At 37.2% G+C, this 12860-nt stretch overlaps 1 protein-coding gene across 3 annotated transcripts in view; it reads right to left on the reverse strand.

The window, feature by feature from the left end:
* Window positions 1-1394: 1394 nt before the first annotated feature.
* The window catches only part of luc7l3 (LUC7-like 3 pre-mRNA splicing factor), a 12561-nt gene continuing 1095 nt past the window's right edge, over window positions 1395-12860 (reverse strand). The window contains exons 2-12 of one of the 3 annotated variants that reach the window (XR_013203932.1): window positions 12159-12225; window positions 12038-12077; window positions 10898-11042; window positions 9378-9452; window positions 9178-9282; window positions 8927-9088; window positions 6586-6926; window positions 5942-6126; window positions 4551-4747; window positions 4339-4450; window positions 1395-1687 (exon numbers count right to left, since the gene is read on the reverse strand). Coding sequence is in view for 2 of the 3 variants with exons in the window: in XM_077230727.1 (XP_077086842.1) it covers window positions 4584-4747; window positions 5942-6126; window positions 6586-6926; window positions 8927-9088; window positions 9178-9282; window positions 9378-9452; window positions 10898-11042; window positions 12038-12077; window positions 12159-12225 (1284 nt within the window). In the remaining variant the exon portion in view is untranslated. Of the gene's footprint in view, window positions 4451-4550; window positions 4748-5941; window positions 6127-6585; window positions 6927-8926; window positions 9089-9177; window positions 9283-9377; window positions 9453-10897; window positions 11043-12037; window positions 12078-12158; window positions 12226-12860 lie in introns of all 3 variants that reach the window. The other 2 variants (XM_077230727.1, XM_077230729.1) reach the window with 2 other exon arrangements.

Here is a 12860-nt window from a genome sequence, read left to right on the forward strand (position 1 = left end):
CATTGAACTGCGGTTCTATTGCTTCGTTGAAGCTTCATTTAAGATTGCACATAATTAAATTATAAATGACACATTAAGCTTCTTATATGGGTTCTTCTTAATCCACAAAATGCCTTGTAATTTGCCCGGCTTATAACACTAAGTTTTGGATATTATTCATGTTTAAAAAGAGAGGTGCGTGTACATTTACATTATATGGACTATATTACGGACCGTGCTTTGTGCAGTTATGCTGAAATCATAAGGGGACTTGCCTAAACGGTTGGAAAGTTGGAAATAGCATTGTCCAAAAAGTAGTGAGGGGCCGAGCCCAACCCCTGAAAAACAGCCCCGTACCAGTATCCCCCCTCCACCAAACTTTACAGTTGGCAAAATGCAGTCAGACAGGTGACATTCTCCTGGCATCCACCGAATCAAGGCTCACCCATCAGAGTAAATGCAGACCGCATGGCTAGGAGTTTGATTTTACACTCCTGTGGCAATGGGTCTGATTGAAACACCTCTATTCAATAATTAATAGGTGTGTCCCAATACTTTTGTCCATATAGTGTATCTTTGACTCAAAGTCAAGAACCAAAAAAGTACTCAGTTTCTGTTATGAGCCACTTGGTGGCTCATTTTTTCATCATTTGTTTAGTGTAACACAAATGTAGGCTCGTTAACTGAACCAGAAAAAAAGATTTGTGCCATACTGCTTACCATTGTTATTGACACACCAGACCTGCAAACTCTCCACTGGAGAAAAAAGGTACTTAAAAAGTACAAAAAAAGTAATGAATTAGGGAAGTCAAAGTGTAGGCTATGTATTCAGATGCTTGTTGAGCAAAAACAAAAGCACAGAGCGGTTCTGGTTTCTTCCTTTGCTGTGTAAATTGACAATCACAAGAACGGCCTATTTTAACGTCACTTAACAACGGTCTGTTTCGAAGTGTGTTTAAAAATCTTCAGTTTTGGTGAATTTGGTCGTTCCCCTTCAGGCGGCCATCGAGTGAACTGCCATTCCTGTCCAGGTAAGCTTAAAACCACATTCGGAGTACTGAAAAACATGAACATCTCGACTGTTGAAGGATGTTCTTGCAGATGTGCGGTCTAAACGCAATCCTGGACATCCTACATCAGACGCGTAACTCCCATGGGCATTTGGAAAAAAATCAAACGGCAGCATTTTTTTCTTCATTTTTATTCATGACAAATACAGGTTTTAAAACGGGAACAAAAATGAAAACACTTCACTAAACTAAAAATCGTATAAAGATTTGGGATTGAGCATACAGAGGGAAAATAATAGATAAAGCAGTGTAGAGACCTTTAAGGCTTCCAGTCAAAATACTGAACTAAACCGATCTTCAATATTTCCAACGTGTAAATTGAGAGCGGACTGTACAGAGCAAACATGCCACAAAGTATTTTATTCATTCTGAATGCATACTAACAGAAATAATGGTGGACTTGCATGTGCATCTATGCCAGCGTATAGCAGTAAGACCAAAGAAAACCAAACAAACATAATAAAAAGAACACGGAAGGTCCTGTGGAAAGGCTGAAAAGGGGCTTCAGAACCATTTTTACATTTACAGCTTTATCATATAGGCCACTACATCTGTGGTTCACCTTGTTTTAAAGCAGCGGAGCTGAGTTGTAGAATGGAGGTCTTCAGGTCTTCCTCTTGCAGCTGTTCAAACTCCTCCTGATGTACACAAATGGTCAGAGAGAGCTCGATTAGTGCGTGAAATCACAAATATTTACAGCATTAAGTACATTTCACAAGTTCTGGAAACAAATAAAAAAAGCTCCATTCTTTCATTTACACAACTTTTTAAAAATGATCAAACCACTTTTTTTTTTGGACAAATTATGTCCTTTGTCCAATCAGAAATCAATCAATTTGATCACTTTTATTAACATTGTTTATTCTATCCTCTTATCAATTATTTAAATCTTCATATTGTACATAGCAGCAGTGAGAGCAACTGCTCAGCTGTAAGTAAAATGATTGAAGGTAAGCACACAAATAAAATCATGAAATATTGAAAGAATTGATATCCCCTCGTCTATACGGCCAGACTTTGACATTAGGTGGCTGGTCTTGTTCTGAAAGCATGCACTTCTAGTTTAAGGACAACACAGGTAGGGAATTTAAACAAAACACGAGAGAAAGTAAAAGAGTTTACTTCAAATGAGACACACCTGCATTAAAACAAGCTAATTCACACTAGGGCTGAGAGATATAGCCAATATGCCTAATAGATTCAGCAGCGGTATAAAATTAATCACCACTGTGAATATGGCAGCCATTTTAATGCTTTTTGCCATTTTCCCTTAAATACCAGTAGGAAAAAGATTTGGCATGTTTGATTAATTCCAATTCAAGATAGGAAAATGATCAAAACTGGCACACTTCTAGTGATGGTAATGAATAGTAATCTGACCAACTTTGAGGTCTCTAGGACCAACTATATAGCGCCACCACCAGTTCAAAAATATACATTTTGAAAAGTTATAATATGTTGGATCATAGCTTTGAATTCCTAAGTAGGTGAATATTACTGTTTATTTCTGTGTATTGTTTTATACACATGAAAAAATACTTGTTTTATTTGTATTCATTTCTGATTATATAATTTCCACTTTACCATTTTCATTTTTAACCTTGTACCAATTTCAAATGTTACAATGGTGGATTGGCTGAAACGTCGGTTCTACTAACTAAAAAATCCTTCCTTTAAACAGTTTGAGAGTAAATAGAGTACTTTGAATATCATCAGCTATGTTTCCAATGTTTCCATTTGTATGCGGACGAGGAAAAAAAACAACCGAAAACCCCATGCTGAATCATAATGGCAAGATTAGAAGAGAATCGAAATGTGCATAAATTCTAAAAATGCGCATTAAAAATGTATTTGCTCAATTGAGGCAGATTTTTTTTTTTCCTGATAAGACGGCATGTGCATATTAACTACGATGGAAACACACTTCCCAAATAAATCCATCGATCCGCAACAAAAAAACGTGCATGACTTAACCTCAACAGTGATTGGATAACCGGGGTAACCAGCGGACCAATCACATCACAGCATCTCAAATGTTGGTTTGGTCATTCTGAAATGCCTGAGCTAAAGTCTGTCCTCAGAAGGATTTGGTTTAATTCCCTCCAGAAGCGTCTCGCAGGATTGCATTTCCAAACACAAGCATCCGAACGCAAGAGAACATGACAGCGTTTATTGCTTATTGTCATCTATGATGGAGGATAAAAGAGCCACAGTTTCTTGATTGCAGCAGCATCCATTTTTATTACAGCAATTTCCCAGGAAGGGATGATTTTGTTCTCTTCAACACTGGGATGGAAACGCTGCTTTATTCGCAAATGCATTAGGCGACATTTCAAGTTATATTTGCAACTTTGAATGGAAACATAGCTTTGTCAGATAAACAGATATAGCCTATGTTTGTTTAGCTATACCGCCCAGCCCTAACTCAAGCCTATTACTTCTTACTAAACAGGCAAAATGAAAATAAGCGACACAAACAAGGAGAAAGAACTGTTTTGAGCTTGATCTGGTTTGATAGGTTACTGTGGGATATCAATTGGGCTCATCTGTAAACCTGACACTTTACATCCACCCGTACTTAGGTGTAGAATAAGCCATTGGCACTTGAAACCAACAGAAAGCAAAACTGAGGACAATTAAAACTGGGAAAAAAGAGATAGGGTATATAAACATCAAGCTCTGAGACACGTTCACAGGCAACAGCATTCAAATGGATGTGGGTAGTGAAAGGAGTACCTTGGGTGAGTACCTGCATAGATTGACAGTATCCTTGATTTTTAAATGGGCTTTTCATGGGGGTCGCTCACAACACCAACGCTGTGTGAGGTGTGGAAGTCAGCTGCAATAATTCATTAACCCTACACTTCCATCATCCCAAAGCTAGCGGATCTCAACTTTAAGAACAGACGGTAATAAAAGTGCAACATATCCAGGTTAACTCCAGCAAAAAATAAATATATATATATATATATCAGTATTCATTGCAGTTCAATGAACCTCTTATGAACACCTTATAGACATCAGATGGTAAAATGCTGTGTGTTTATGCATGTTCTGCACATACATATGAGCACACAATCATTTTAGAAGTGCAATAGATGTGTAAACAAAGTTATCCACTAGTTTAATCTTACTGCGAGCATATAGTAAAACAGGTTGAGGTAGTAAAGGCAGAGTTAGGAAAAAACTAAAAAAGAAAAAATAGAAGGAAAAAAATAAATAAAACACGTAAATTTGGAAGAGAACTTGTCTAAAGAGACAGATGTATGACCGATACAAAACGAGGTACCTCCAAGCATGTTTTTCAGGGCTACACTGGCCTTTCCCTCTGGGTTTGTTTCTTTCTACTTTCTTCCGTTTCATCAGCCTAGTCCCCATCTTCAGTGCATACTTACGATGCACTATTAAAAAACAGGAAGAAAAATCACAGACAGAACTGAAAGAAAAAGGGGGGAAGGGGAGAGGGGGAGAGACCGGGGCCGGGGAGGACGGTGCACTTACCTGGGGCTGATCTGAGGTCCTATCAGATCAGTTTTAATTGGACTGTGTGTCACCTTCAGAATGTAGCTCTTGGGCGGTGCCGTTCACTTCCGCTTTGGGAGGCTCGGCCTCCATGGGCTCGGGCTTGGAGAGCTCAATTGACTTTTCAACCGAGCCCTTTCTGCTGCTCCGTTTCTCATCTGAGGAGTCCTTGTGCTCTGTGAGAGGAGGTACAACCGCATTCAGTAAACGCACACGTCTCTGGGCGATGTTCAGAGAAATAGCTTTAGATTTGGAGAGTTAATACATTTTGAAAAGTTGAATTGGTCATGTTCAAGAAAGTCAGCAGATTTTTCTTATATTAAAGGGTTGGCTCAGCAAGTCCACATTTACTCACCCTGGTGTTGTTTTAATGCAGTATGCCGCTCTTTCCTTTTCAAACCGTAACTTGTTTTTTTCAGCTCTTTTTCACACAAATTGTGTTTTTTCAAGGCAAGGTCAGGATATTTGTTACATACACTAACATTCGGTTTGTTTTTCACCAAACCCTATAAGTATACCATCTCAGAACACTTGAATAAGTGTCGCATGGGATCATTCTGTGAAACTTGTGTCTTTTTTCCGCTATTCACTGATATTATATGGACAAGCATGAGAAATACTTTTTCCCCCTCTTTTTGTGGCCCGAAAAATAAATAAATAAATAAATAGGCATTACTACATTAGAAGAATGACTTCATTTTCATTTTAGGGTGTGACATCATTTACTCACCCTAATGTAGTATATATTTATATTTAAATTAGTGAAAAACTGTAAATATTAAACCTTAAAGGGTAATTACTTCATTTCACTTCTTGCATTAAATACCTAGAATATAACTGGTGAAAATAAGTCAAAATATTTCCTCTTGTTGAAAGGAAAAAATTAAAATGATACAAAAACAAAACGGGTAACACTTTACAATAAGGATTCATTAGTTAAACTAAGAATAAACACTTCTACAGCATTTATTAATCTTAGTTAATGCTAATTTCAACATTTACTAATACATTATTAAAATTAAACGTTGTATTTGTTAACATTAATGCACTGTGAAGTGTGAACTAACAATAAACAACAGTATTTTTATTACAATGATTAAATACTGTAACAAATGTATTGCTAATGGTAGTTCATGTTAGTTAATGCTTTAGTTAATGTTATGAATGAGACCATATAGTAAAGTGTTACCACAAAAGGATACAAAAAATAAAATAAAATGATACAACAAACAAAACAGATGATCAGAATAAAAATAATATGATAGAACAAAGAAAAGAAAACAAAAACACTAACAAACACTCAATGTGCTGATTAAAAACTTTGCAAAAAAAAAAAAAAGTCTTGAGAAATGAAAAGTTAAATGCCAGACCTTTGTCCTTAGAGGATTTGTCCTTGTCTCTGTCTCCTTTGTCCCCTCTGTCCTTTTCTCTGTCTCTGCTGCGGTGCCGGTGGCTCTTGCGCTCAGAGCTGCGGGACCTCCTCCTCTCCCTGCTCCGAGAGCGGCGCTTCCTGTCCGAGCGTTCCCGGCTGCGCCTCCTCTCTCGGTCCCGGCTCCTGCGCACATCAGCACTACTTTAATCTCAAGGAGATCTCAACTGGCCCCACAGGGGAACCATAGATACAGTAAAGTACGTATTATTTCTATTATAACAAACTATAAAAATCATTAAGCTAAAAATTTTTTTATATATATATATATATATATATAAATAAAATACTAACTAAAATAAGCGTACTAAATTTTAATAAATTAAAATTGGAATTGGGGAAAAAAAGTCAACTTAAAAATGGCAAAAGCACAAATATTACAAAAAAAAAAAAAAAAAAATATTTGGGAAAAAAAGTCTACTTAAAAATGGCAAATGCACAAACATTACTAAACTTTAAAAATTAAAACAAAACGGAATATTATTTTATACTAAATAATTATTTAATACTTTACTAAATTGAAATAAATCCGTCATTTTAACAGACGCCTATGTTGACGAGCTCAGGAGTGTGTGAGTTGCACACCTGCTGCGCTTCCTGTCGCGCTCCTTACTCCTGGACCTCCTCCTGTCTCTGGAGCGGCTCCGGCGGCGGTCCGACGCTCGGCTGGAGTGTCTGCTGTTGGAGTGACTCCTCCTGCTGCGCCGGTCCCGGTCCCTTTCCCGTTCCCTGTCCCGCTCCCTCTCCCGCTCGCGCTCCCTCTCCTTCTCACGCTCTCTCTCCTTCTCCTTTTCTCGTTCTTTCTCCTTCTCTTCCTCCTCTTTGCGCTTTTTCTCGCGTTCCTCCCTTTCGCGTTCCCGGTCCTCCTTCTCCTTCTTCCCTCGGTCCTCCTTCTCCGGGTCCTCCGAGCGCCGACGCAGCTTTTCCTGCGGGATCAAACAGAAAACCATGGGCAACTTTTGATTCGCAACTATCAGTCCACCCAAAAACATGCATTACCACTAATCACATGCATTACCACTAATCACATTATTACTGTTGATTTTTTAGAATGTTTTCTTCAAATTCTGTGTTTTATGATTTTTAGGAACACTATCCAACTTTTTTTGTAAAAAAAGAAAAGAAAAAAAATCTATAAAAAGTCAATACAACATCAATCCGGTAACACTTTACTGGAAGGGGTGTGCATAAGACTAACATGACACCTTCATAATCATGACATGACACATGTTATGAATATGAAGGAAGTTTTATGCATGTTTGTGACAACTGTCATTAAGTGTCATTCGCTCTATAACATTTTTAATGCAAATATGACATTGTTTGAGACGTCTTTGTTATAAACCAATAAAACATAACCTGTCAGTGTCTTTGTCATGACAACTTGACTTTACTAAGACAACACAACCTGGCATAAACATGACATAGCAGATTAATTATCAAACTTAAGAAACCACTTAGCTTTATTGGTTGACATTACATTAAACTATCAGGTGGTTGGTTTTGACATTGGCTGTCACTTACTTGCACTGATATACAGTAGCGAGACTTTTTCTTTTAGTTGTCCTCTTTCATAGACAGCCGTTTTCTTCTTGCTGTGTAAATTTGTTTAAATTCTTAATATTTTAATACTTTTATTTAATAAGCGAATTGCGCTGCTTCTCTCGCGAGAAATTAATATCAGTTTCACTCTCTCAACATGTGATTGGCTGTTTGCTACTGATGTCACACTTAAACTCCTAAACTCAGGATCAAAGCCTGAGTTGACAGAAAGTTGATGATCAGCATCATGGTACCAACAAAGCCTGGTTGGATTGGTTTGGTTTTGTCAACTCTAAACTAATCCTGTAACCCTGAGTTTGTTCAACTACCATCATGGTACAGGCCCCAGATGCCACTGGATGAGTCCTGCTGACTTCAACATTCACATGAGTCTCTGTACTTGAACATGGTATGAAGCATGAAAAGTCAAACACCTTGGACATGACAGGTATGTAGGCTACTATGTTTCAGGAATGGCACAAAGGTGTGTGACTGTTTAAGTCTTTGTCTTTAGATCAGTGCGTTTACTAATGTGCTTTTTGTCCTTTGTTGTGTATCTTTGGATTATGTTGTGTTGTAAATAAATCCAGACAATCTAAAAGCCATTCTTTTCTTAATTTCTCCTCATTCTTTGTGCAGGGCTCCTCATAATGATCGGGCCTGATAGCACCTGATAGGGCCATTAGTGGAGGGTCTTTGTCTTTCTCAGGTGTAAAATGCATTCATATTAATGAGAGATTCACGCCTCCTCGCATAAAGCTTTCACACACAAAACACGTCATACAAATTTTAAATCAATATATTGTCTTATCTAAATGAGTATGCAGGATGATTTTCACATAGTTTTGGAGCAAATATTCTAGGCTACGGGATACAATTTTCAAAATCCTTGTGAAGAAATAATGGGAAATAATGAGTTTATTTCCTTAAATTACTATGGGTTTTATGACCTTATTTCAGTGACATTTGTTTTTTCACAAACCACGCATAAACATTATTATCTTAAATACAAACATGTACATACATGTTACTCACATATTACGGTAGCCCCGTTTGTGCTATATAGAGTGAATTTACACCTTTGCCATTAACATGTTTATAAATAACTGAAAAAAGCACAAATTTCAGAGCATGTCAGAACACCTCCAGGACCCAGAAAACCCCTCAGACCCCAGAGGGTTAAAACACGACCATTTTGTTATATGATTTGACTGTTTTGAATGTTAAGGAGGCGCGAATGCACACCTCTATAAAGGCAAGAAACAGAAGTAATTTTATCTCAATGATCATGCTTTCATAATTGTTGAAAGCCAAAATCACAACAAACAATTTTTGTACAGGATTGGCCCACATATCTAATTCACAAGTTTGACCATCAACAAACCTTCAGTTCCTCCACCGTGGATTTGATCTTGGCGTATCCCATATGCTGCTTGCCCATTAGATGATCGTCCACTCTGGACTGAGCGTCGCCGACTATGAGGAAAGCGCCACACACTTCACACACCTCCATCTGCTTCTCCTGAGCCGCAAAGCTCTCGATCGTCTGACAGACGAGAAAACAGGTCAGTGCCAAAACACACTCGAGGTCTGTGTTCAACACTTAAAACACACGAAGAGAAAGCTGTAACTCACTGAAGGATTGGCGCTGAGCTCCTCCCGCTCCTCCTTCAGCTGCTCCACCAGCTTCATCATGCCCTGCGCCTCCTCCACACGACCCTCCGAGCCCAGCTCCTCGATCTGAACACACACACACACACACACACACACACATCTCAGAGCCGCTTCAACACACTCATGTTCTCCTCTCAGCTGATGAGGCTCAGAAACAGTACCTGAAGAACAAGCTCTTCAATCTTCTCCGTGAGGACCTGCGCTTTCTCCTCGTTCTTCCCAGTTGGACCAGGTACCTAGAAATCAGAGTTTGAAGTGAGTAGTGTTTGAAGAAAAGTGTACAAACAAAGTGGCCTTGAAGAGTATAAAACAGGGAGTGTAAAAAAGCACTGCACGGGCTGTAAAATCTGTATCCCAGAGCTCTTTGGATATAGGGATGATTCACTCATTGATACTTTTTTATGGTCTTTAAGGGCGTTTTAAGGGTGAGTATTACAAAATCTGCATATGAATATAAGAGTAGCCTAACACACAGACAAAAAATGATTCAGTTTCATTCTTTCTCAATCCTTTTTTCTCCATTTAAATTGTCCTGTATTATATTTTATTGGTCACTTTAAGTTTTAGTAATGAAAAAGCATATCTATTTAATCAACTTTGCAATTTTACACAAGCTTATGAAAAATACATTTAGTTTAGTTTATTTTTTCCCAAATTTTGTGCTTGGTTTTTATTTATTTGGAAACCGTTTTAATGGTTTCATTAAAATTTTATAATCAATGAGCATGACTAATGATCAATTGAACTTTTATTTAATGATTTCACAATGTAACGTTTTTTACAACAATAGAAGTGAAATATGAAGTGTTTATTATTTCAGAAATTCTGTGTTCTCAGTTTAAATTTGGTTGGATTTATGATTTAATACAAATTTAAAAAAAGATGTTGATAATCAAATGAAGGCAAAGAAATTAATCAACTTAATCTTTTATGTTTTCATTTTATTATTGTAATTACTTTGTAAGTACATTCTACTGTACAACTGTAATACATTTCTGTCATAACTTCTTTAGGTAAAACCAAACTTTCATTTAGTCAGTTTTTCTGCAATTCGGCCAAAATCTCATGTTATTAAAGACGGACAGGCTATTTAAGGCAGTGTTGGCTATGAATCGACAACAAAATACTCGACTAAAACTCTCTCCTCCGTTCCTCAAATACATAAAACATAAGTCTTTATATATAGTGTTGCTTGAGTAAAGAAAAAACTGTTCTTAAAACCAGTTCTTAATTTAGCCACGCAGATTTATGGAAAAAAATAAAAACGAAATTTGGAGCATGTTTTTCTACTTATGGAAGTCAATGGGAACATTCTTCAAAAAATCTTCAAATAGCAGAAGAAATGCTTTAAAGCACATGCAAATGATGAACTTCTGTGAATTGCAGTGTCCCGTGAGTAACTCTACCTCTGTGTTAACATGTGATGTGAATGTACAGTACGTTGAGACGGAGGAACCAGAACTGCACTGTACCGCGATACTACGATATTTCTTCAAAAGCAGATCGTGGAGACATATTAATCGTCTACGATCAAAAATCGGGATATCGCACACCCCCCATTTAAAATGATGTAAAAGCGATGAGGAGATGATGGTGTTTCTGTCTGCATTTTTTGCATTAGAGAAATCATAGGGCTCTATAAAGCACCAGGCCATAAATAAGATCTGAAAGTATGCGTTACCCCCGCGTTCTGCTGGGCTTGTGACAGGGCCAGACGCGCGTGTCCCCTCCGGATCCTGCGCTCCACCTCGGCCAGGAGACTCTGCAGGTACCGCAGGAAGTCCCGCTCATACCCCTCCTTCATGAAGCGGGAGCTCTTCTCATACCTGAGACATCAGGAGTCAGGCTTCAGACAACACGCTTCACAAACACTGAAGACGCTAGCGGAGGAACGGGTCGCAGTTTATCCGTACGGATGTATGTCAGTATTTTCGGTCTGTGAATTCGGTCTTAAGTGACAGCACACATCGAATATTATATATAATAGAATTTTTTTTTTTTTTTTTGCTGATCCGAAAAATGATCTGATCCATGCCTCAAAAAAAGTAAATGATCCGAACTGTGAATTTTGTGATCCGTTCCGCCACTAGAAGATGCAAAACTACACGGGTCAAGAATGACCTCAGGAAACAGTCAAGAATGTGTCCAGATCACATTTCATTTTATTTATCACCATTAATTTGGGGAGGTAAAATTAAAGAAAATAACGTTTTTTTTTTTGCTTCAGAACACTTTAAGAAGTACAATTCTCATACCAGAATGCAAAGAAATCTATATTACATAGGCAATGCTTTACAATAAGGTTCATTAGTTAACGTGAACTAAGAATAAACAAAACTTCGACAGCATTTATTAATCTTAGTTAATATTAATTTCAACATTTACTAATACAGTATTAAAATCACAGGTTGTATTTGTTAACGTTAGTTAATGCACTGTGAACAGTTGTATTTTAAACTAAAATTAAAACTTAACTATTTATAACTAATATTAAAAAAGATTAATACTGTAACAAACGTATTGCTCATTGTCAGTTCATGTTAGTGAATACATTATCAAATGTTAACTAATGTAAAATGTTAGCATTATATAAAATGCATCTAAACGGCTGCTGAATTTAATTAATGCTGAAATTTTTAACCGCATGTTTACAGTACTGAGAATAATTACAATAATGGGATTTTTTGTTTGTTTGTTGTATTTTAGTAACAGGAATCGGTGAGGGTCCTAAAAAGGCTTTTTATTCATCCCATATGATTTGGGGGTGAAATGTGACCTGGACATGTGATTTCCGTGACATTCACACACAGTTTAAACTTACACTTTCCTCAAGTTCTCATCGTGGATTTTTTCACAAGGACCTGAAGAAAAAAAAACAGATTCATTACAATGTGGACGGCAAGAATAAAACCAGATGAATGTGTTTAAGAAGCCGATCTTACCCAAGTCTGACCGTGTGTTTGTGAAGAGTTCAGCCGGGCAAAAGCCACACAGGTAATATTTGCAGACCTGCAGAAAAACACTCATAGGTTACTCAAGATCTCTTTTTGTACATGTATGTGGGTTGTTACATTAGAAAAATGGCAATGACACTAAGATGAAGCCATGAGATCTGCTGTAGGTGTTGAGACTGGCCCACAGACCGATTCTTCTTTTATTTTATAGAGATCGAGCGTTAATCACTAGATAAAAGTACATTCACCCTGGAAATCCACGTGTCAAACTCACACAAGTCTGAATCGTTTGACTCAGATGATCAGTTTAAGTGAGCATAATTCCCACCAAAATACTGTCTGTTACTACAGTAAAAACAGGGCAGTAAACAAATGGTGAAGAACTATTGTGGAAAATAAGAACACTTCATTTTTATTGAATGTGCACTTGTTAATTACTTTAAATCTTACATATATATAGGAGTAGGTTATATTAAAAAAAACTGTACTTGCAGTCGTGCATTAATGAAATAAAAGGCCATTTAAGTGTACTTGAAGAGAGACTCATTACTGTTAAACACTTTAATGCACATTTAAGAACTTTGAACAATGTGAAATTAAAAATGTAAGTACATAAAGTCATTCTGTTTAGGATACTTGTGTAGAAGTGAACTATTTAAATGTGTTGGCTAACATGCTAAACAAAGCAAG

This window comes from Siphateles boraxobius, unplaced genomic scaffold (assembly GCF_051911475.1).
Source record: "Siphateles boraxobius isolate OS27281-9 unplaced genomic scaffold, OSU_SipBor_1 15, whole genome shotgun sequence".
NCBI classification, from domain to species: Eukaryota; Metazoa; Chordata; class Actinopteri; order Cypriniformes; family Leuciscidae; genus Siphateles; species Siphateles boraxobius.